We start from the raw sequence: 24,985 nt of genomic DNA, 5'->3' as shown, positions 1-24,985 counted from the left end.
GTTTTTTTTTTTGTTTTTTTGGTTTTTTTTCTTTTTTTTTTTCTTTTTATATAAAGAAAGTAACCGACAATTTATTCTTTTATGAAAATGATGTAGATGTATATTTATAAATATTTATAATAGTTTATTTTTTATTTTACTACAAATAATGTTCATTATTTAAATTATTTACAGCTGATTATACACAGAAATCTTCATAGATTTTTATGTTACACGGACGTGTGTCATAGCTTACGTGTATCGTGACTTGCGTCAAATAAAAAAAATAAAAAAAAATAAAAAAAAATAAAAGAAAAAAAAAAGAAAAAAAAGATCAGGAAAACTTATAAATATACAGAATATATAGTTTTACACAATATAGCGTTTCCAAGAACATGATGGACATAATTCTTATAACAATTATTTTTATACATCAAAAATCTGTTTTATATTAGATACTGTCATTGATCTTTAAATGATAATGAACGATGCGAATATAAAATTTGATCAATTAATATATGAAATTATGGAAATATGTTTTAGAAACATATATATTTTTTTAATTTTTCATATTTTCTGCATCACAGTATGAAGTTTTATAACCACGGATGCCATGATGGATCCATTCTACATAGATTATCGTGACTATTAGCAGCGGCGACTAGTGTGCTGACTTTGCTATCAGTTCCATCAAAGTTAGCCAAGGAATTCAGTCTCGTTACGATTGCAGTAACCGCACGTGTAACCATCGTTATTAAAAGTTCGCCTTTCATATCTGTTGGCGTTTGGGACGCATTTTCAGCATCTTCCTGTTTTTTATTATGATCGGCAATAACTTCATCTCGTAAAATGGCGCGTAAAATGGTGTGTACTTTGAACGATGGTTGTACTAAACACCTTGCTGTAGCAATCGCGCTTGCCGTTAATGGTCCGGAAACACCTATATAAAAAAAAAAAGAAAAAAAAAAAAAAGATACATATAAATCATAAATACAAAGATATATACAAATCTTGTAAAAATTTATTTAAATAAACGTTTCATTTACCTGTACTCGTAAGAAATTCCAAGATATTAGGCGTTAAACGGAATGGAACCGGTCTGTTAGCATCTAATTCACCGGAAGTGTCATCAACATCAAATTTAAAATATGCTATGTTGATGAGACCAGAATCTTGATGTACGTACATCATATCTGGATTTAATCTCGTCAAATGAAGTACATATTCGGCAAAACATGCCAAAGACAATTGCAACGTAAACTGTAAAAAAAGAAAAAAATGCAATTTACCTAAATCTTCAAATTATATTTATTATTAATTTTTCGATTTAATTTACGATTGAACAAAACGTTTACCATTTTTCTAAACGTCCAATAATCAGTTGCACCAGGAAAGGTTTTTATTGCCCAATCTTTAAGCATAGTTCTTGCAACCATAGTTGTTTGTACTTCTTTTAATATATCTCGTAAAACTTGATGACTTGCTTGGGCACCTCTTGCTTGTACAGTAGCTAATCTATCGTAATACCTTGCAATAGGTGCATCATGTTCTATTCCTAATTTGGCACACCCTTGCTTATAGATATCCAGTAAAGAAATCGAAGCAGGATTATCCTCGACCAAACGCATTTGCGGAGAAACTGCAACGACACGTGGTACCGTGAAATGTAAAAATCTTCTTGAAGTTTCTTTCTGCTTTGCCAAATAATGATTTAACATTCTCAATAATTGGAGAACACGTTCTTCCCGTCGTGCATCTCCTAAACCTGCATCATTAACCACTAAGTAAGGATAAAGACGACCATTGTGACCACGTATACGTAATCTTCTAGCAGCTGTATTATGACGCTGAACAACTTCAACTCGTGGCATGAATCTTGCTATCCTTACATAATAATGAGAATGCTGAAAGTATAATGTTTTTATTAATAAAAAAGATTATAATTGAATATGATTATAAATTTTTTTATCCTTTTACCTTAGGTAATAAAAATTCTCCAGGTAATTCAACTTCCGCTGTTTTAAGACTAAAGTTGCTCAGAAATCGACATTTTTCTTCGATTAAAAATGATCTAATAATATTACATTTGTCATTATTATTATTCCTTTAATTATGCACTTAAATTATTCTTTTTAAATCATAGGTAGAAACTTACTTTGGTAATTGCTTAGTCTTCCCTTCAAGAATTTTAATCCACTTCTTCAATTTATTTATTAGATTATGTAACAATCGTGCACCAGGTACAGTAAAGTCAAAGTCACTGGTAAATTGACCCTTCATTTTTTGGAAAACAGGATCTTGAACAGTCGCTTGCGCTCTACGCGCTAAAGACTCTGAAGCGGCAGAACCAAATGTGTTGTTGACGTTTTGAGAAGAAGATATGTTTTCTACAATTAATTCATTTGTTTTTTTTTTTTTTTTTTTTTAAAGAGCCTGTCCTCATATGTATCAATAGTAAATATTTTTATAAATGTACTAACCAATACCAATACCAAATGTAGAAACAAGCTTTTTTACAAAGTTCAATGTATGTGGAGTAATGGTAGCTTCGCTAACGGCACCACGATTCTCAAATGCTATTGCATAACATTTGGCAAGACCCTGTCTTAATTGTCTTAATACTTCTTCGTACCATGTTTCCCGAAACCAAACCATCTAAATTACATCAATATTATAAGTAAATTCAGTTGTGTTAACATGAATTTTAAGTTAAGTATCTTAACCGACCTGATCCACTATGCCTTCTAAACTCGACAAAATAGTTGGATGAATATCTCGTTGCATGTGCATGATCTTAGAACATCTCCACATTGGTGGCGTAGCTCTAATTGGTACAGTTTCAGTTATTCCTTGTTGTTGTACATTTCCAGTAATACTTCTACCTTCTACCCCATCATGCATCTTTCCAGCTAATTCGGCACTTTTATATCTTTCGCGTTGTTCGATCTTTAATGTAAGATATAGAGTTCTAATAGAAAAGTATACTGCTTGTGGAAACATTCTTCCAACTTGACTCAACAAATTCAAGATTACGTTGCCCTCGTGTCGAACAAGGCACATCAGTAATTGTGGTATCCATGGTAACCATTGTATTGGTGGTACCCCTACTGCATATTTATCAACAGCTTCCATGAGAGAAGATTTATCGTCATCGTATGTAAGCAACCATAATACTTTGGCAAGATATTTTCTAGATTTGGATTCATTTTGATGCCTGCATGCATGTAGAAAACAAGTAATGGCTGAAATACCAATGGATATTTGTCGAGCATCACGTGTAAATATATGTTCCAGATAATCACCCCAAAGTGCCCAAGCTTTTACCAAAGTATCATGTAACTGAACAGCTGCAGAGAAGGCTTTGTTAGCTTCGTCCGATCTACCGATTTGTGACAATAACATTCCTTTTAAAGCATAAAACTCAGCAGTCATTTCTTTAGTGAAGTATCTCAAATTAGTTGATTCAATGACTTCTAAACCTTCTTGAAGTTCATTCTTTCCTGAAATCGAAGCCATTTGGAGATAGCATTTTACTTGCTGCCTGATCTTTTGAAAACAATCAACTATAGGCACACTAGGTATTGTATATATTCTTGAAAGAGAATCCAAACAAACACCACATAAATTATGCTTTCTGGCTATCTTTCCAAAGTGTATAATAGCTTGGACGGATGCATGTACTCCTAGCATCGAATGATTCGTTGTCTGATCTTGCTGAGAATCATAATGACTAGAAATGAAAGTATAGTGATGTTGTCGCCACGTAAAAATATCTGACCAATGGCTAAGATCATCGGCTATTACGGGCAGTCGATTGCGCCATGTTTTAACGATAGCCTTCATATCATGTAACGACGTACTTCTTCCATGTAAAAGACCTTGATGTATTTGCATGGCTTCTTGAAGTTCCATTATTTGTTGAGCTGCCTGAAGTAATGGTAAATGAACATGACTTACGATATGAGGTAGTCTTCGCCATTCGCGCATGCAAAGACCCGAAGCTAACTCTACATATCTTTCAACAGCACTTAAATGTTGATCCTCGCTATGACATATGGCTAAAAATCCACGATACAGATTTACTTTCCAAGCCATTTCCTTTGGACAATTATGTTCCACTTGAGCAAGAGATTCCTTCATCAATGGCCAATTGGGAATACGCCAAGAACTCTCCAAAATAAGGAATGGATTTTTTTCAGCTTTTTTACTTCCATATTCCAATAATAAATCCCATTGATTCAATTCTTTTGCACATCTTATCCAATGCTGTTCCCAAAGAATAGCTTCACGTTGTATTTTGAATGGTGCTGGTGTTGAGACATAATCTTGTTTAAATTTTGTCATTGCCAAATCATATGCTCCTTGTGCTTGTTCAAAGAATCCTTGTTGTTCTAAGGCAGTTGCTTGAAGGGTTTCTTTGTAATGTGCATGCTTTTGCCAAAGACCTGACCACATATCTTCTTCACATAATAAGGAATACATATCGGATAATGAGTCCAAAACTTCAGCATGAGGACTATTGTCTGGTTCAAAATCGTAACAATCGGATTCTCTCTTAGTCTTAAACTGATTATTTCCATTGTCAAATGCCATTTGTTCCAAGTTCAATGTCATTCTATGCCAAAGATTATGTGATCTACCTAAGTACTTCATTAATGCAGGTCTCATTGGTACAGGAGGATTACAATGAGATAATGCTTCAACAAAAGTTGCTATCGCACTAGGATGACAATCCTTTTGTATTATATGAGTACCACTACAGATAAATGGTACGACTTCTGCGATCAAAGTATTATGTTGATGTTCATCTAAAATACCCCATAATTTTGGAAAAGTATCCAGCCATACACGTTCTGCCAAGTTTGTGTCCATATGACAAAGCTGTGCTGCTGCTAACAATAATTGTTCTGTTCTGATTTTTTTAGAATTTTCTATAAACTCGCCTTGCTTCGCTATTAATTGTGTCAACGTAGCTTTTCCAGTAGTAGTAGTGATTTCCTCTGAAACTGTTGTTGAATCAGTATTGGAGAGATCCATGTCAAGAATATCCTCTTTTATATCGTTTGATTCTACCATCTCTTGAGGTTCTTCTTTTATGGTAGAATATATAATAAAATTTTTATGTTCTTCACTATCTGCCATATTTATTACAGACGTAACGCTCGGCAATAATGTATCTTGATTAGACATTTGTATTTGAGTAGTTGAATTTGCGGTAACAAGAAGTAATTCGATGCATTGTTTGATCCAATAATGTTGGCCTATTGCATCCCAACTTTGACTACAGATAATGTACAAAAGTCTATCATGAAGTCGTCTTCTCATTGATCCATCAAATACTTCAAAGAATTTTGCTCGAATGTGCGGTTGAATACATCGTAGACCAGCAAGAAAAGCAGGTTCCAATTTTGATGTCAGTTCCGAAGCTTTAAGTGCCTCATCTCTATATATAAAATTGACCAGCTCCAAAAATTGTCTATTTAATTCTAAATCATCGGGAAAACGTTTTTCAACATATTGCATCATCTTAACTAACAAAATAGATTTTTCTCTTAAACTTGGAGCTTGATTCATAGCTATTGGACTCTTGTTTTTCATCCATTCTTCGAGCATTTTAGTAATAGCTTTCATTACTTTGATATCTTGTGTTTTTTCTATAAGGCCGACAAGAATAGATCCTATAAATGATTTTCGCATCTCTACACCCATTACAACTACACGATTTTTAACGAGATCCAAACTTAAAATCAATAATTCGCTGCCGACTGGATTAGCCTCCGCTTGTGTGGAGTGTAAATGATCTTTTGCCATTCTATGCAAAACTCTCATAAATGGTGTTATCAGTCGATCTATATAGCTCTGATTATTTGTGCAAGCAGCTTTCAACATCATTAATGTTCCGAATAATGTGCTAGGGGTAGCAGAAGTATTTTTTTCATAACTTGCTAATCCATCAACAATAAATTTACCTACTGCAGTATATAATGTATCTAATTCTTCGTATTTAGAAGTGACAGTAGATGAAGTAGGCTCTGCTGGAAATATAGTAATCAATCGTGACAATAAACCATGGACTAATCGTATAACTTTAGTGTTACTACTTGAAATGCAAACGCTTATACCACGTTGTAAAGGTTTGAAACTTGCAAGTATTTGTTCTCTTTTCATGACACCCAATAAAAACGTCAGAACTTCTAAAGCTGTGCATATGTTGCCATAATTGGGTTGGGCATTATCTACACTAGCGAGTACTTTATCGAGCCATGCTAATTTCAAATCACAACATTGTGGCCACACATCTGGTTTTAATGCCATCTTTAATAATGCAACACATCGTCTTGATAATTGCTCACCAGGATTACCATGGATTGTTGTTACATCATTTACTTGACAGGCTAAACGTAATAAGAAATTAAGAATTGCATCAGCATGTGCTCTTTCAATTGGTTTAGTAGATCCTGGCTCTGTTCTTGGTAACATCACTGGTACTGTAGCATTGCCTGATGCAGATTGAGTTGATATACGTTTTATACCCATTGAATCATCTGGCATTGGACGTTTTACTGCACCCGTCGCTGTTCTAATACCACCAGATTCTATACTCTCAGCCTCATCTTTTATTCTATGTAATTCCCACTTTATGATCACCTCTGCTAATTCTACAGCTAATCTTCTATGCTCTATCGTAGCAGTAGGACTGAAGCCCAACCTTTGTATAGAGTTTACTATATGTTGTACTAAATGATGTCTTACAGGATAATAAACTTTATAATGTCTCACAACCAATTGTAAAATATGAAAAAGTTGTTGCATAGAATGACCTTCTTCCACAATAATTTTTTTCGTCCAATGTGTCAACATTGTATTACCATCTTCCATTCTAACTGGCATTGCTGGTGTTAAAATTTCTAATGCTTGTCTTACAACGTTTCTCGCATCTAAGGCATGTGCTTTTAATAAACTATGAAATACTTGAAGAACTATTCTTTTATGAATGGCAAATTTGGCAATGATATGACTTAAAAGTAAATGTCCATGGTATCTAGTCGTGGGATCGACGCAATTTTTACCCAATAAACAAGGCCAAGCAAAAGTCATTAAACGCCGTAATTTGTTGCCTTGTCTTTTATTAGTTACATCGTGTATATGCTGTGAAGCTTGCTCTACCAGCAAACATGAAAATTGGAGTAAAAATATTCGTACACAGTCTGCTGAGCCAAATGGATTGTCTGGATCGATAATTTTACTGATAAAAACGGAGACCACGTTTTCTGGATTATCCTGATAAGGCATAGGTGCACCTCCCACTAATTTTGTACCTTCTCCCCTTTCAAAACTTATTGCAAAACACGGGATAATGATCAATTGAAGAACATTAGCTTTGAGCTCCTGTGATAAATTATTTGTTGGAAAATGATCAACAAATCTAAAGAAGGCACTACGTTTCCATTCCACGGTATATTCTTGTGCCACTGTATGCTCCAAGAAATCCTTAAGAAATTGGAAATCAGGGATAAATCTATCACATGTTGCTCTCAGTAATTGAAAGAGCAAATCTATGTCATTTGGATGATGTCGGAAATAATGTAACAAGATTTTGACTATAAGCTTTGGTTCTTTCCAATGACAATAATCAACACTTTCTACCTTTTTATGTAATGCTTGATAGTCGTCATTACACCAGATTTGTTTTAAGGCATTCACTAATTGAGTTTGAGTGGACAACCATTGTTCGTCGAATTTAATAAGTACGGAAACGATTTTGATCGCCTGATGTTGAAGTTCACTTTTTTCACTATGTGATAAATTCGAATTTGTTTGACTGTGTGCATGTAGCATAGTAATCAATCTTGCTGTACTGTTATGCAATACATCACGGAATGGTTTTCCTTCTTTTTGTTTGATAAGAAATTCTAGGTATCTACTCCATTGTTGATCCTTTATATTATTGTCATGTAAAAACAAATTAAGTGTCTCCGTTGGATAGCGTAATAAAAATCTCATTAAAGGAACGCGGAAGGGACTAGACACTTCAACAGTCAATGATTTTTCAGTTTGCAAGACAAGTCTGCAAAGTACATCTATAAATTTAGGTGTAGCTGCTGGAATTTCATGAAAAATCCCAATAATAGTAGCAATCTTCTGTTCATTTTCTCCAGATTTCGCTATACCTTTATGTGCTTGAATCAAGTTTTCTAATAATTTTTTCAAATGTTGTAGTAATTGTTCACACAGTGTAATGCTGAACGTGCTAGGAAACAACTGCGTCAAGTATGATAGCCGTTTTACGCAATTCAAACTTAAATTTCTATGATCTCCTAATGTTAAAAGCATTGGTCTCATAATAGTATGAACAGATTCCATGTCAATTTGGAAACCTGCTATAAATTTCTTCATACATTCGAATGCAGCCTCTTGCAGTTCTGCATTTGGTTTTTCCAAAGCTTTGTAAAGTACACCAAAAATTTTGTCTCGGCAAGCTACGATATAATGACAAGCCGCCAATGCTCTGAGCGCTGATTTTCTAAGAGGAATAAGATTTGATACGGATTTATAGCAAGGCAGTTTGTTCAAATTCGCATCTTCTGCTTCACTGAGTGCTAAAAGTTCTTGAAAAAATACTTTATGTTCCATGATGGTCAGATCGATAGTAAATAGACGTGGATTCAAGGTAGTACAAAAAGTGTTGCCATCCATTAAACCAATTTGAGCATTGGCAGGTTGATGTCGTAACAAATGCTTTTTCGGTGGAATCATGTCTGCCAAAACTTCCTTATGTGGTTCCATAACTTCCGTGACGGTTTTATTTTGTATCTCGGCAAGTAATCGCAACGAAGCCATTGCTTGTTCTCGTACCAAAGTGTGTGGTGAAGTAACTTGTCGGACCAACTCGTGAGTAACTTCGTATAAACTTTTATTTTGAGCTTCTATCAATTCCGCATTTCCATCTTGAATACCAGGATTGACACAAACTCTTAGCATTTTTTCCAAGTTAGCTTTGGCCATGTCAATGGCACCATTAGACACTTCTTCCGTTAAATCCATCATTACAAACATCAATGCTTTTAGAAAAATGAAAAGATGATTTAACACCCATTTCGTTGCCATTCGTTCAAAAAGAAATTTTATGGCTATACAACCACCTAGTTTAGCATACCAGGCACGTTCGTAACATAAGGAACACATTCTTTCCGCTAAATATTCCATTAATGGCAATTGGCAAGCTCTTTCTTTGGAACCTAAAATGTTGGTTGCTGTTTCTAATATTAGCACCAATGCCAAATGACCAGGTTTATAAAGTTCCTTTTCTTCGTGGCCCATTATTACAGCAAGGGCATCTATCAATACAAGAGGATCTTGTCCTTGCATACGTACCTGTTTTCCTGTTAAACAAAATGGTCCAGCTTGCTGTGCAATTGCAACCATTGTATAATGTCTAACTATGGATACTACACTTCCAAGAACTGAATTTCGAAGTTCTTTGATTTCAGCAGCAACGAATAAACCTGTTAAGGCAGTTTGTTGTACATTTCTTGCTACTGAGTCAGGACATTTATAATGAGGTCCTTGTTGATGTGGAATTTTGCCTTCTTTAAAAGTGGGATGCATAAATAACTTCTGTAATATAGTGTTGTTATCATCTAATCGTAAAGATGCTGCTAAATAGCAACTAATAACTTCCCAACATTGTCTGCGATAAAACGAACCCGTTGTGTTTGATTTAAGAGCATTAAATGCTGTTTCAATTATTTTCTCTACAGGAAAATCAATTGGTTTTGATGGTTCTTGAAAATAGACAACTACTGCAGGAGAATTAGTTTCACGATCATTGTACTCTAATTTTTGTGGTTCAATCATCATTTTACGATTTCCTCCACCAAACTTGCCTAATACTCTGAATGCTACATGTGCTTGATCAGTAGAATTATGCAAAGTTCTCCATAAAGCCTGCATTAGATCAGCACGTACTGGTTGTATATGTTCATACAGAAAATCTGGTTGTAAATTATCAACACAAAGTTCGAGAGTTCTTAGGCCTTGGCTGACCAAACAATAACTTCCATTAAGTGCAGAAACGAGAGGATCCATCAACATCGGAAGATATGGCAAGAGCGAACTTAATCTTACTGGCACTGTCAAACATAATTCAACGAAGAGATCTTTCATATGTTGTCTATGTAAGCCAGATTGTAATCTATTTAATCCTTCCAACATATTAGGAAGTAAAGGCAAAAATTCTTGATACAAAAGATCATGAGATCCACCACCGATTGATCTAAATAAAGCACGTAGAAGTAAAAAATAGTTATATGGTTCTTTTGCTGACATAGCCAATTCTATAGCCCTGTTAACAATTTGGTTTAAATGTGGCCGTAACATATGTTCATTTTCGGCTGGGAAAAGAGATACACTACCAAAAACAAGTTTAAATAATCTCAGGTATAGATTGCTTCTTTCTACATTAGATCCCATATCACCCATTCTCTCTAACAAATATTCGACCAATATTGTAGCGAAAGTTGATGATATTGTAGGGCTAGACAGAAAAGCACTTCCAATTATTTGTAATGTGCAATTCTTAAAAATTCTTTCCACCATATAATCTATTGATGTTGAAAATATTTCTTGAAATGTTTGTGGATTCATTTGAGTAAACACGTTACCAAAGAGTTCTAGAACTTCTTTTTCTTCTCTTGTTCTTATTGTTTGTGATTGTGCTGGTCTACCTGGTTGTGTAATAGCTCCAACAGAAGGAGGACCTATAGTATAAATATCCAATGCCGGTAAAGCCCATTTAACTAATTTTATATAAATTAATGTCTCTTTTGGTTGGAATTGATTAGATTGTATCACTTCACTTGATTTACTGTTTATGCAATTAGATGTAATAGCCTTGGCACCATGTACTAAACTTTTCACTAAATTTCTGTAATCTGCTACATTATAACTCATAGCTTGAGAGACAGGGAATCCGAATTTAGATTTTCCAGTTTCTTTTTCCTCAGTTAGATCTGGTATAACTGGTTTCACATCTTCTGTCTTGACATCTAATCCAGTTGGTGGTAATTGTTTTACTTTGTTACGTAAAATTGGTATGTATATTTTAGCAATTGTCTTAAATTTTAGAACAAATACTAAAAGTATACGCATTAATAATTCTCTCCCTTGAGAACTGTTTTCAGCATCTGATCTTTGTCTAACGGTATCTACTAAATTCATTAATAATTTACAAGATACCATTTGAACAGCTGTTGGAAGACTTTGATCAAGCAAATTTTTGCTATATAAATGGACTGCTCTTGAGACATCACTCAATGGCAATAATAATCTGACATGATGTACTAAATCAGCAAGAGTTGAATATGCTAATGGCCTAAGAGATTCTCGTGTTGTCCATCCACGACCAATAAATATGTCTTCATCAAAGAAACATTCCATGTGTGGTATAAATTTATTACGTAAGTCTGTGGCAAGTATATGCCTAGATGCAATTACCAATTCCTTTCGTAAATGTGCCACTTCCATAGGACAGAGTGTAAACAAGCCCAATATACCTTTCACTAATATCGTACTATGTTGTGATACTACATCTTGATAAACTCGGATAACGTAAGCCAAAAAAGACAATGTCTTAATTTGTGCTCCCATAAAATCAACAAATACTTCCTTATTGAATCCAGGAGATGCACGATGTTGAGGACTTGGTTGTAATGTGATAGTAGTTATTACAAGTGGTATAAAATCTGATACATCTTGATGAACATTTTGTTTATACAACTGATTCATAAGTACGACTATAATAGGCAATTCTTGTAGTACTTTGAGAGATAATACTGCCTTTGGAATGAGATTATACTATAAAATATAAAGACACACGTGTTACTACTTATGTCGTTCTATCTTTTTAATTTTCTTTCTTTTATAAGTAATTCATATTTACTTACTGTAACAACAGTACCATCGGCTGCTTTCTTTTCACTTTGTATAGCAGTAATTGTAAATGTTTCTTTTAAAAGAACTTCTATATTTACTTCAGATAAATCCTTTACTCTGAGTGGTGGACGTGGTTCAAATATTTTTGGCAAATTCTTTGGTAATTCACTGTAAACCGATTTTACAAATTGCAGGAAATACTGTATCTGTGAATAAGAGTATTTATAAATTAATACAAATAAAAATATATAATAATAAAATAATTTGATAAAAATAAGGATCAATTACTTCAGGATTAAATGTTGGCTTATATTGTTTATGAAGCTCAATGATAATTCTTAAACACACCAATACATTTTCTTCATTATCTGTTTCTAATAATTTTGACATAAGGCTTAAAATCTGTTTAACATATGGTCGCAGACATTCATTACTTGGAAGTCTGTGAATCATTTCGAGAATAAGTTTGCGAACTTGTTGTATGTTATATTCTGATATAAAATGAGGCTCTCCTTCCTGTAATATTTTTAAAAATATTTTCATCATATGATCCAAAAATGCTGGATATTGTGAAGAACACATGATGACCTAAATAAAAATAATAGTATTATTAAAAGAATATTTTAATAAAAGTATTTTGTTACGTAGGATATAATATATTTATACCTCAAAATTTTCAGATAATTCTTGAGCAGCCTTTAATTTTAATTCATCTTTAGAGACAGGATCTGCCAACATGGTCACGTATGACCGATAAGTGTTCATTTGTGTTACAGGATCTGGTGGTGCCATATTTGCTTTAAGATTGAATATACAATTATTATTAAGGATGATCCATCAGAACACCTGTTCAACAATGAAATATAAACTTAACAACGTTTTATCAAAAATAATAATTGAAAATAAGGAATAACAATATGTCAAAATATGTCTAATTTAATTAAACTCTTATATACAAATTTTACATGCAAAATATTATAAACAGAAAAATTAGTCAAAAAATCAATAACATAATGTAATGACTTTTTTTATGAAAATATATATATATATATACATATATATCTGGATGGATGTACTAAAAGTAGTAGTAAATAAACCCTAGCAACCATTACTAATACTCTTGAGAATGCATTATAAGATATAGATTACATTTCTGTTATTTAGTATCCTATACGACACTGATCTACTGTGCAATAATTGTACAGTAACACAAAAATTGCATATTGTACTAGTTTTGTTTGTTGCAGATTATAACGTACAATAATACATAATAATAAAAATTACAATTTGTATTTTATTTAATTAAAAAAATAAAATAAAATAAAAAAATGGATGAAACAACTATTGATTCAATTTTTGCAGGATCTTTAAAATCATTACCTGCTGTAAGTTCAAAAATAGTAAGAATATTTACAAGTTCTACATTTACTGGTAAGTTTTTATTCATAAAATTATAATACTGTAATATAGATATAGATGTAATGAATAATAGCTGATGTATTTCAGATACATCAATGGAAAGGAATACATTAATGGCTCAATGTTATCCTAAAATTAAGGATTATTGCAGAGAAAAACATGGTTTAGAGTTTCAGGTAAAATATTAATTAGCTAGTTTATTTAACAATAAATAAAATTGCACAAGAAGATAAAACTTTATACATAGATACATATCTATAGATATTTATAGAGAAATTGATTTTCATTGTACCAGGTACCATACATGCAGAATATATATACATATATATATATACATATATATATATATATATAGCATTTGAGTAAATTCATGTAGTGAATTAAATATATGATAAGTTATTTCATATAATATAAGAAAATAATTAATTATTAAATAGAAGTTTCTTACTAAATATTTTTTCTTCCAATAGGTAGTTGATATGCGTTGGGGTGTACGTGATGAAGCCACAGATGATCACATGACTACTGAGCTATGCATGAGAGAAATAGAAAATTGTCAAAGATTATCCATGGGACCAAACTTTGTGGTAAAATATTATATATAATTAAAATAAATTAAAATGTTAACACTATACATTTTATTAATCATTACGCATTCAGGTATTTTTGGGTCAAAAATATGGATATCGTCCTATACCAACTTATATACTCAGTTCAGAATTGGAAATGATAAAAACAGAATTGGATAATCAAGGAGTAGATGTTTCTGTTCTTGATCAGTGGTATAAAAAGGATAGTAATGCTGTACCACCAACAAGTATCTTACAACCCATTTCATCGATTCTAAAAAACTTTAATAACAAAGTAGATACTCTTTGTATTTTTTTTTTTTGTATAATAAAATATAGTAACTTTATTTATTAACATTTTCTATCCCAATATTTAGAGAATACCAAAATTACAACAAGAAGATCAGGCCATTTGGTGGGATACTATGGTAAAGATGCAAAAAATCTTTAGAAAAGGAGCACAATCTTTATATAATTGTGGAAAATTTGATAAAGATACAATGCACAACTATTTCATGTCTGGTAAAAATAATACAAAAACTCTATTTTATAATATGTAATTATAGATAAAGAATTTAATATAATGTGAACACAATTGATTTGTAAACAGTGACTGAAAGAGAAGTAATCAATGGAGTTTTAAACGTGAAGAATACAAAAAATCATTGCTTAGCTTATATACGATATATAAATAATATAAATCTTCAAAACTTAAGGAAGGCAAGTTTATTTATAGATATTGCTAATAGAAGTTTGGATAATGAAGCTTGTAGATTATTAGCTAATCTTAGGGATGAAAGATTGCCTGACAAAATTGAAAGTACAAATTTGCAAAGGTATTTATATAATCTAAAATATGATAAATGTTCTGATATTAATTTACATTCTTATTAATTTTATCATAGATACACAGTGGAATGGATTGGTAGGGAGGGTTTGGATCCTGAAACACATAGCGAATATTTACAACATTTTATAACACATTTCTATCGAAATATAATAAAACTCGTAGATCGTGCAATGCGAAAAGAAGATAGTTCTGCTCAGGGACAGATTATAACGGAAATTTTACAACACTTGCATGCTTGCAATAATTCCGTTAAGGTAAATTTGTATTGAAATAAAATCAAAGAAGAAAAGCAATAAAATGTTGACTCATATCTATTATGTAGATATTTTATGGACGAGAAGATATATTGGAGAACATTAAATATCACATGTTAGGTGATAGCGAAAAACCATTAGTTCTTTATGGGGAAGGTGGATGTGGTAAAACATCTTTACTGGCAAAAAGTGCAGGTTTGTCAAGCACTCTATGGCTCATAAATAAGAAGCCCATTAGTATAATAAGATTTCTTGGCACAACCCCAGATAGTAGTGCTTTAACTCCAACACTTATTTCCATTTGTCAGCAAGTAAGCATGAATGTATTTGGAATATTTTTTTTTTTTATTTTATACAAATATTGAAAAAATAAATTTTTCATTTTTTATAGATTTCATATAATTTTATGTTACCATTTGAAGAAATACCAGATGATCTTGTACCACTTACAGCATATTTTAAACACTTGCTTACTTTGGCTACGGAACAACAACCAATTTTGTTATTTCTGGATAGTGTAGATCAATTAACAGGTGTGCAAGGAAATAAATTATCATGGTTACCTACTAGACTTCCTTTTAATTGTAAAGTGAGTATTGTTTTTTACTTATTTATTTTTCATTAAGAATTTTAATATTCCCTTTTTTTTTTTTATAGATGATACTATCTTGTGCAGCTGAAGAGTCTAATCCTCTAATTTCGCGAGATTATCAATTACTACGTAGAATGATTGATACAGAAGAAAATTTTATAGAAGTTACAGCTTTAGGTGAAGATTTAGCGATGGATGTTATAAGGTATAAAAGTATTATATTTAAATAATAAGTATTATTAATTAATAAATAATAATTGTTTCAACAGAATGTGGATGAAAACTGCACACAGAGATCTAAATAATTATCAATGGCGCTTAGTTGCAAATGCTATATCAAAATGTTCTTTACCAATTTTTGTAAAATTAGTCTTTGCTGAAATATGTAGGTGGCGTAGTTACACCAAACCAGCAGATACCCATTTAGCAAATACTGTAATGGATAGTATAATGATGTTATTTGAAAGAATAGAAAAACAACATGGCACAATATTAGTTTTCCATGCTCTAGCTTATATTACAGCTGCTAAGTCAGGATTATCTGAATCTGAACTTGAAGATTTAATTTCATTAGATGATAAAGTTCTAGATGATGTATATCAATATCATTTGCCACCTGTTAGAAGAATCCCACCTCTTCTTTGGACAAGAATACGGAATGATTTACCTAATTATTTAAGTGAAAGAGAAGCTGATGGTGTCAGTGTTCTTAATTGGTATCACAGACAATTTAGAGACACCGCTAGGGAGAGATATTTTAAGAATATGAATATGGCAATGTATTTTCATTCAATGATAGCTGATTATTATCTTGGTATTTGGGGAGGTGGGAAACCAAAACCTTTTAAATACACAGAGATACAGAGACATCGGTAAACACTTAATATATATATATATATATATATATATATATATATATATATATACACCTATATATATAATAATTTCACTTAAATGATTGTATAAATGGGGAATTTAGGTTTAATCTAGCAGATAAAGAAGGTCTAGCAGATAGAAAAGTACCAGAGCAGCCTTTAGCATTTTATTCAAAAGAAGGGACCATCTCTAGATATAACTTACGAAAGGTATATTGAAATTATTGAACAACAATTATAAGAACTAATATTTCTATGATTTTAGTTTGGAGAATTACCCTTCCATTTGGTCAGGTCACGCCGTTTTAAGGATCTATTTGAAAATGTTTTATTTAATTATGAATGGTTACATGCCAAGTTAAGTTCTTGTCCACTGCAAGCTGTACTTTCAGATTTTGAAGATGCATGTAACTTCATTGACAATCAAAATCTAGTGAGGTAAATTACACATATGAAATATATGTAGGAACAGACAACAAATTATAAATAATTATGAATGAAATATATATGATTACGCACATATATATATATATATGCGTATGTGTGTATAAATATATATATTATTTTTAGAGAATTAATGCTAGTAGCTGATGCATTAAGATTAGGAGGAGCAATTCTTGGAAGTCACCCAGATATGTTAGCTCCTCAGTTAATTGGTAGATTATTGCCAGAAATTGATGGAAATGTTAATGTTAAAATGTTATTACAAGCTTGCGACAATGATGGAGTTAAAGATTGTGCTTTACTTCCACTTTATCATTGTTTGCATACACCTGGTGGGCCATTAAAGGTAATATAATGGCAAATTAAATAAATTAAATTCTTAAGAAATATTTGTTTACAGTATTCACTTGAAGGTCATCAATTTGCCGTATTTGGATTTTGTTTAACATCAGATTATCGTTACGTTGTATCAATATCTAATAAATTTATAACATGGGATCTTAGTACAAGTGATATGACTAGAGATGTTAATCCTGGCGTAGAAGGAATAATGCAGCAATTAGTATTAAGCCCTGATAATAGATATGCTGCTGCATTTACAACTAACGATCAAGTATTATATAGTATTATCACACACACATAAAGATTATTTTCTATTCCTTATACAAAATATTTTTATAGACTGTTGTCCTAAATACTTTGACAAGTGAATTTGTTATCATTAATAATCCACTACCTGACGAAGAACATGTATATGGAGTGCATTTAACAAATCAGTATGTATTTATATATGGTAAAATAGGTTGGTATAAATTTGACTTACGTGGAAATTTACTTGGAAACTATACCAACCCTGAAGATTCTAACAAATGGCCTATTTTGTGTAAATAAAAAAACAGTTTATTTTTTAAAACATATTTACTATATAAACATCAATATCTAAATAATTTTCGTTTATTTTTATAGATGTAGAATACACAAATTTGGATGAATATAGGATCGTATTTTGGTCAGGTAATATAGAAGATCCTATTATGCTGTTACATACTTATAAAAAAAAGAGTGCATTGGACTTATTTCACTTTCATAGGTAATAATAACAGAAAAAATTTTTTTTTGATATATGAATTCTTAATTAAATAAAATTTTCAGTGCTATGGTTATGAATAATCAAAAGGATACTTTATATGCATGTACGACTAAAGATATCTATAAAATTACAAAATATATGATAGACGAAACATCTGCCTTTTGGGAAAAAAAAGAAGACATACCTAGGGCATATAATGATGATGTAGAATATATTTTACAATTAAAACTAGATAAGGAAGAAGAATATCTCTTAGCAACAACAGGAAATGGATTTGTTGTTTGGTTTTTAGAAAGTAAAAGTGATGCACATGTACTTATGTTACCAAATGGAGTACGAAATATTAATACACGAATGATGTATTCTAATTCTATTATGGTCAGTAGTACCAAAAATTATGCAGTTGCAGGTGTAAGGTATGTTTGAAGATGATGTTAGAAATAAAGAAATGTTGGATTGGTACATAATTTTTTTTTCTTTCTCTTTTTAGAAAAAATTTATACGTATGGAGCCTGGAAACATGTAAATTGTTAAAAGTACTGGATGCACACTTTGCCAGAATTATTCAATTAGAAGCTTTAACTATTGGAAATTGGAATAGCGTAGTAACCTCAAGTATTGATAGAAGTGTTAAAGTTTGGAATATTAATAATATATTTGAGCAAGTACATGTTATTGATAGACATGAATTACAAATTGATATGATCAGTTTAGCACAAGAATCTAATTTAGCAGTCACAGTTACAAGAGATTGTGTAGGTGTTTGGGATCTCCAATTAGGAAAATTAATTTCTAAACTTGCTGATAGTCCCTTAGGGGCAATTGTGACACATGCTTCTATAACACATACTGGAAGGTAAGAAATCAACTAACTTTATAGAAAATAATATAAATATTTTCTGTAAATTATAAATTATTTTAATATATAATATATTTTAGGTATATTATATCAGTAGAATCTGGAAATGTATTAATTTGGAATAGAATTACGGAACAAGTATTATTTAAAGGAGAACAAGCAAATGTTAAGCAACTTAAGTTAATAGAAAATTCGACTAAATTTTTCACAGTTTCCAGACCAAATAACCCTACTGGAGTAGAAAGTATGAGAACTATTGCTGTTCTTGTTGTAAGAAGTATCCCAGGTATAAATATAAATTATAAAATTTATAATAAAAAAAAATTAATGTTCGTATAATTTATAGATGGGGCAACAATATTTTCATTTGAATATACAGTGAGAAGCCACACAGGAACACCTTTTAGACAAGTTCAAATAACTTCAGACAATTCACATTTAATAGTACCGGCAGCTGATAAAGGCAACAGAGATTGTATCATTATTTATAATGCAAAAACTGGAATATTAATGAATAAAATGCCAGTCAAATTACCTGGATTTAAGGTACATAAAATATCATTAATATATTATAACTTTTTCTCAATAACCAATAATATTAAAAGTATCAATTTTATAGGATATAATTTGTATTACACCTATGCCTAACAAAAGTCATTGGGTGGGTATCATAGGCTCAGACAAAGGTGCTATTCTTGATATTAATAAAAAGAAATTTATTAGAATTATTCCAAAATGGAGTGGAAATATTAGTAAAGATGGTAAATACACATTATATGCTCCTAGCAGGTAACATCATTAAATACATAAAAGATTTCATTTTATAGATTATATAGATTGTTTCAATACTAATATTATTTATTACTTACAGAGGAGGTTTAGAACTAATAGAATTAAAGAAAGGAACAAATGTGAAAACATATATTTCTAAAGTTGCAGAAGGAGTATTTACAGTAATATCTATGTTTAATCGTACAGATGAATATGTTCTTTATTACCATAGCGGTCGCAAGACTATAAGGGTATTCAGGTAAATATATATTTAAATAAAGTAGAAAAGATGATAAAAAGTTATATACTGTGATTGAAATTTATAGATCATCAGATTGTGAAATGATAGCAAACTATAGAGTACAAGCTGAACTCAGTGCGATTGACAGCACATATGATGGCAAAAGTATTGTATTAGGAACAGTCGATGGTTGTGTATCAGTATTAGCAATAGCAGATCCTAAGAAATTAGAAATGAAAGAATATTTAGCAGAGTTACCATCGCGTGATGAAGAAGTAAGTAGAATTGTATTTATTAGAGATATAACAAACATATATATGTACATTAACACACATACATATATAATATATATATGTATGTGTATATATATATATATATATATAACCACATATTCTTTTGGTATATTATTAATTGTTATAAATATTGACAAAATTATATTTGTCAATTGACATATTATATATACTGAATAAGTAAGAAAAATATTATCGTTTAACTTAACCTATTAAATGCATACGTTCTAAAATATGTCCGCTGAAGAAGTACAAAAAACAAAACTACAAAGTAGATCAATGAAAATATATTACTCACGGCTTTTCTTTCTTTCTTGCAAATCTTAATAATCTTCAAATAAAAAGATTTTAATCTACACTAATAGCACATGCTAACTCCACACAACATACACTTGTTTTTGTTACGAATATATGCGTTTTGAGATTGAAAGTAGAAGAAAGAACTAAAATCCCTAACAAATGTTTTGAAATTTTCTATTCGTCAAGATGGCTGCCATGAACATTACAGCATGTGATTTTGAATGGATTTAAATAGGAGATATATTATAATGTAATATAATAATGAATTTATAGATTATATAATAATTTTACAGAAATTTTTTCGAAAGATATTATTAAATATTAAATTATTATATGAATGCGCGTTATGATAAAAATGTAAATGATCGAACAAGTTCATTTTCATGTTTTTTCTTCTTTTTTTTTTTTTTTTTTTTTTTTTTTGGAAGCACGGAACATTACTCAATTTCTCGAAAGATAAAATTGTATGGAATTTTTATGGAATGATGCTTATACTTTTTTCTCTATATATCTAATATCATTAATATGTTACGTGAATATTTGCTTCACATAGTGGAAAAAGAAGATGGAAAAACAACGAGCAACTATCAAATTTAAAGCTGCTGCTCGAATTGCACGTGTAACACACGGGATGAGTACAAACATACGATCTATAAATAGTACAACTGAAGCAACCGAGGAAACGGAAAGTGTAAAATAAAAAAAAATTGAAAGCTAAATTTCTAGTTAAAGAAAAAAAAGAAAAAAAAAAAAAAAAGAAAACAAAGTAGAATTATAGTTATTTTAGATATATATTTAAGATATTTAAGTAATTTCTTTAATATATTAATTTTTCCTTTCTTTTTATTAAAATAAATAGAAACAACAAATTAGAACATAGGAGAATAGAAAAAATAGTCATCAGGAACACAGCATATTATCGAATTTATATTACATTTATTTATGTCTTTTCTCGTAATTGTTCTTATAATCATCTTTCCTTCCTTTCTCTCCCACTCTTTCTCTCTTTCACAATTTATTCTCCCTCATCTTCTCCCGATAATTCGAATGGTAAAGGGCACGAGGCGAATTCTGTTAACATTACACGAAGCGATGTCAACTCTTAAAATACAAGATCAACTACGCTTACCCTTGCACAAATCGAATGGTCCTTTTTCTAAATTACAGATTTTACGATTCGGCTTGCGCAAGGGGCTTCATTATTCTATTGTCTTCAACAATATTTTGTAACTGAAAACGTCTCGTGCCAGCGCAGGCGTGATACCAGCATTATATAAACTGTTATGTTCCATTTTTGTTTTGTTCGTGAGTTTTGATAAGATTACTATAGTTTAACAAATAATTTATAAGAATTCGATAAGTGATGGCGAGCAATTGTTATTGAAAACAATCGCTTATTAATGTTTAAAAATCTGTAAAATATTTTCTAAAGAAATGATCAAAAATTCATTACAATAAGTCATTTTGTAATGAAATATATTGACATTTTAAAAAGAATTATTATCAAATTTCAACGATATTTTCTTATAAAGAAGTTTGAGAACCGTTTCATACGGATTAATGTTGTATCGTAATTTTTGTTTGTTTGACGCTGATGTGTGCTAACGAAAAATTGTAGTGTTTTTTTATTCATCTTTATATATTTTGGACATTAATAATATAATATATATATATATATAAATGAATTTTCTCTAACGATTTACTAACAAAATTACTAAATTTGTCCAAAACAATATGATGTCAACTAAAAAAAACACTTACATCAGCGTGCAATAATAAAAAATAGTGCCAGTAGAGTATCATTAGTACGGCAGCTTGTTGAATAAGTTAAACATTTTGTTTACTAAATCTATAGCGATTGAATAATTGTATAAACGATACGTTCCACTGCATTATAAAATGTCTTATATAATGCAACATGATTAATGTTACTTAGACTGCTTTAAAAAGTTTTTGGATTTTTTTCGTGTTAAAATAAATAAATTCAGTTCAATTTAAGATTCCGATATCAATAACAGATGTATCTATTTTCTTTGCAATGGTTCCTTCTTTTGAACAATCCGTTGCTTTTATCTCCTTTCTTACTCTCGAACAATGGAACTTCTGCAAAAGCACATAGAGCTTTTTCCTTGGTGAAAATGCCTAATTAGGCCTTTATTGCATCGCACTACCCTTTTGTGGTTGTTGTTGCTGTTCTCGTTGTTGTTGTACCTGAGCCGATGCTGCGGTATCTTTAATGTGTTTTTCAACCTAAACAAAAAAATCAGATTTTTATTTACTAAATGTATTTATAATATTATACGAATTTGTTAATCTTTTGGATTTTTCTTACCACTTTTTTAACGTGTTTATATGCTCCGGAATCTTCATTACCATGTACATTATCAACTTTATATGGCGGTCTAATGGTTACATTATCAAATACAACAATGTTAGCCCCATTCCACGTTATATCTTGTATAGTCTTTGAAATTGCAATAAAAAGTTTTTGTCCTTCTGGAGATACTCCGGCCTGCAGAGCCATTACCAGTCTCTTTTTCTCTTCAATCTGATTGCGTACTCGTCTATTTAGCATTTGTAAATTAAGGCTTTGCGGTGGTTCGCTCGTCGTTGGGCTAACTTCTCTTTTAACTTGAACATCGGATACCAAAGATAAATTTACTATGTGTACATCATTTAAGGAAGGTCTACCGTTCGAAGCTGGGCATTCTACAATGATTCTGATTAAGGAAATATTATTTATATAAAACAGTTTAAAACATATTTATCACTTTGAGAAAATATTTGTTTCTCTTTCACACAATATCACCATGACAAAGCACAGATAGAGATATACAAATATTGGAGTAGAAATTATCTTTGAAATAAAACAGTAAATTATAGAATAAAAAGAATAGAAATTTTTAATAAATATTAAATGACACCGATAAATGTTTAATTGAATATCAACGAAATGATCGGAACTAATCTGAGAAATTAATAAAATGAAATAAAGAATCAGCATGGTTGGTTGATCGGATGACGAAACTAACCTGACTTTTTCTGATAATGTCTCGAGATATTCGACAAACAATGACAAGTTTCAAAAATAATCTTAATAATAATTATTTTGTAATAGAGCAATAGCGATGACTTGAAAATTACTATCATAAGTCGATCTTAAGTTATTTACACTTTGTCTGGTAGTGTCGAAGGTACAACGAGACGGTTCTCGATTGACATGTGATTTGTTAATATGATATAAAAATTTTTTTCTTAAAGGATACTCAAGATTAGCATTTTTGTTTGCGGGTCAAATGCCAGCACCTCTCCTTCGATCTCCTTGTTGTAACAAGTTTTACAGGCCACCGTACTTCCAATGCTGAAACAATCGCTGACGCCGGCCATTTTTCACTATAGAACAGACCCGCGAGCACGATGTCGCCATCTGTTGCGATTTTATCAGCTTTTAAAAATTCCCGCCGTTTCATATGACTTCAGCGACGCGATATTTGTGTTAAGGCAATAACAATAAATAGCCTTAAAAAATACGATAAATAAAAGGTAATATTAATAAATAAAATTATCACGATATAGAAATTTCAAACTTTGTCATATATTTATAAATATTAAAAAAAGATTAATAAGTATATGAATTTGATACTGGTGGTATATGAACGGTTATCTTTTCGTCCTTCCTTCGAAACTTTCTCTGTGATTTCTCGATTTTAAAGTTTTATTATTACCGTCGGAAGACAACAATAAAGATAACTATATGTTCGTCGATCGTGATAACGTATAATTAGTTGGTAAGTCTATGGATTTAATGTAATTAACTCTTTATCTTTATTACTAAATACAATACAACTTGTGAACAGCTCGAATTCTTTCGACTTACATAGAAAATATTAATTCATATAGTATATTGCATTCGATCATTATATGTGGTTGATTATTCGTAATAAATTTATGAAATATTTCTATTGAAATATATGATGAAGGTCGTGCATATGTTTTTTTTTTTTATTTCTTTTTTTGTTTTCACGAATCTTAACCACTTTTTTATCAACGAGAGAATAAAATAATCTCTGTCGGTAATGATGATTTAGTTTCTTGTAGATTAATATCGAACAAGATGGCGTAATTTTGTCATTTTTCCAAAACTTTCATACAATATTCATTCGATATTTAGTTTAACGAAAGATTTAATTTGAAACGGAGATTCAAGTTTCGCGCGCGAATATATCTATGAATTTCTCTCTTTTTCTCTCTCTGTCTCTCTCTCTCTCTCTTTCTCTCTCTCTCTCTCTCTCTCTCTCTCTCTCTCTCTCTCTACGGGATTATGCCTACGAAAATATTTACAATAAAGCTCGAGATAGAAAGATCACAGACTTTCAAAGACTATGGTTAAATGAAGTTTCCGTATGTTGTTAAAGTGAATCGTAATAAAATAGCTTCCTCTTGTTTACGATAGTCGTAAACAAGACTACCTAAACATCAATTTGATTCGTCTATGTCATGTTTAATGTCGAACGAAAT

The 24,985-nt window shown here is 30.9% G+C and overlaps 3 protein-coding genes across 7 annotated transcripts; 1 reads left to right on the top strand and 2 right to left on the bottom strand.

Moving 5' to 3' along the window:
- Positions 1–6: 6 nt before the first annotated feature.
- On the bottom strand, positions 7–20,598 carry Nipped-A (Transcription-associated protein Nipped-A). 5 transcript variants are annotated; one of them, XM_035870876.2, is made up of 12 exons: positions 20,466–20,598; positions 13,781–13,862; positions 12,580–12,759; positions 12,202–12,501; positions 11,925–12,119; positions 2,707–11,835; positions 2,460–2,634; positions 2,135–2,366; positions 1,957–2,050; positions 1,335–1,883; positions 1,026–1,239; positions 7–919 (listed from the first exon to the last, which is right to left on the bottom strand). In XM_035870876.2, the coding sequence occupies exons 3-12, from the start codon at positions 12,703–12,705 to the stop codon at positions 576–578; spliced, it is 11,358 nt and encodes a 3,785-aa protein (XP_035726769.1). In that variant the 5' UTR covers positions 12,706–12,759; positions 13,781–13,862; positions 20,466–20,598; the 3' UTR covers positions 7–575. The 5 variants fall into 5 exon arrangements, with proteins under 5 accessions (XP_035726769.1, XP_085518878.1, XP_085518868.1 ...); XM_085662752.1 differs by having other exon boundaries at positions 2,135–2,312; XM_085662742.1 differs by having other exon boundaries at positions 12,580–12,710.
- LOC118443858 (NACHT and WD repeat domain-containing protein 2) lies at positions 13,812–21,390 on the top strand. The gene is made up of 23 exons (XM_035871446.2): positions 13,812–13,919; positions 13,993–14,196; positions 14,279–14,423; positions 14,512–14,737; positions 14,807–15,005; positions 15,074–15,316; positions 15,397–15,594; positions 15,663–15,802; positions 15,867–16,469; positions 16,577–16,682; positions 16,738–16,910; positions 17,043–17,262; positions 17,317–17,529; positions 17,598–17,799; positions 17,883–18,006; positions 18,069–18,422; positions 18,497–18,862; positions 18,946–19,151; positions 19,212–19,411; positions 19,485–19,654; positions 19,737–19,895; positions 19,963–20,152; positions 21,021–21,390. The coding sequence occupies exons 1-23, from the start codon at positions 13,812–13,814 to the stop codon at positions 21,165–21,167; spliced, it is 4,896 nt and encodes a 1,631-aa protein (XP_035727339.2). The 3' UTR covers positions 21,168–21,390.
- Positions 21,384–23,869, bottom strand: LOC118443735 (protein LSM12). Its single transcript, XM_035871158.2, has 3 exons — positions 23,734–23,869; positions 22,800–23,176; positions 21,384–22,717 (listed from the first exon to the last, which is right to left on the bottom strand). The coding sequence occupies exons 1-3, from the start codon at positions 23,852–23,854 to the stop codon at positions 22,622–22,624; spliced, it is 594 nt and encodes a 197-aa protein (XP_035727051.1). The 5' UTR covers positions 23,855–23,869; the 3' UTR covers positions 21,384–22,621.
- Positions 23,870–24,985: the final 1,116 nt, after the last annotated feature.

This window comes from Vespa mandarinia, chromosome 1 (genome assembly GCF_050613455.1).
Source record: "Vespa mandarinia isolate Hongniang chromosome 1, ASM5061345v1, whole genome shotgun sequence".
NCBI lineage: Eukaryota > Metazoa > Arthropoda > Insecta > Hymenoptera > Vespidae > Vespa > Vespa mandarinia.
Note: the sequence above shows the minus strand (reverse complement) of the source record. Positions and strands in the feature narration are given on the sequence as shown.

What these genes read in the sequence shown, in the direction of transcription:
- LOC118443735 (XM_035871158.2), bottom strand. Translation starts at nt 23,854, where the DNA reads ATGGCCGGCGTCAGCGATTGTTTCAGCATTGGAAGTACGGTGGCCTGT. An exon ending in AACAAAAATGCTAATCTTGA is followed by an intron (nt 23,177 to 23,733) that starts GTATCCTTTAAG and finishes GAATCATTGTAG; the next exon opens with AATGCCCAGCTTCGAACGGT. An exon ending in ATAAACACGTTAAAAAAGTG is followed by an intron (nt 22,718 to 22,799) that starts GTAAGAAAAATC and finishes TTTTTTGTTTAG; the next exon opens with GTTGAAAAACACATTAAAGA.
- Nipped-A (XM_035870876.2), bottom strand. Translation starts at nt 12,705, where the DNA reads ATGGCACCACCAGATCCTGTAACACAAATGAACACTTATCGGTCATAC. An exon ending in AATTATCTGAAAATTTTGAG is followed by an intron (nt 12,502 to 12,579) that starts GTATAAATATAT and finishes ATTTTTATTTAG; the next exon opens with GTCATCATGTGTTCTTCACA. An exon ending in AGCCAACATTTAATCCTGAA is followed by an intron (nt 12,120 to 12,201) that starts GTAATTGATCCT and finishes TCTTATTCACAG; the next exon opens with ATACAGTATTTCCTGCAATT.
- LOC118443858 (XM_035871446.2), top strand. Translation starts at nt 13,812, where the DNA reads ATGCGTTGGGGTGTACGTGATGAAGCCACAGATGATCACATGACTACT. An exon ending in CTAGATATAACTTACGAAAG is followed by an intron (nt 16,683 to 16,737) that starts GTATATTGAAAT and finishes CTATGATTTTAG; the next exon opens with TTTGGAGAATTACCCTTCCA. An exon ending in GACAATCAAAATCTAGTGAG is followed by an intron (nt 16,911 to 17,042) that starts GTAAATTACACA and finishes TATTATTTTTAG; the next exon opens with AGAATTAATGCTAGTAGCTG.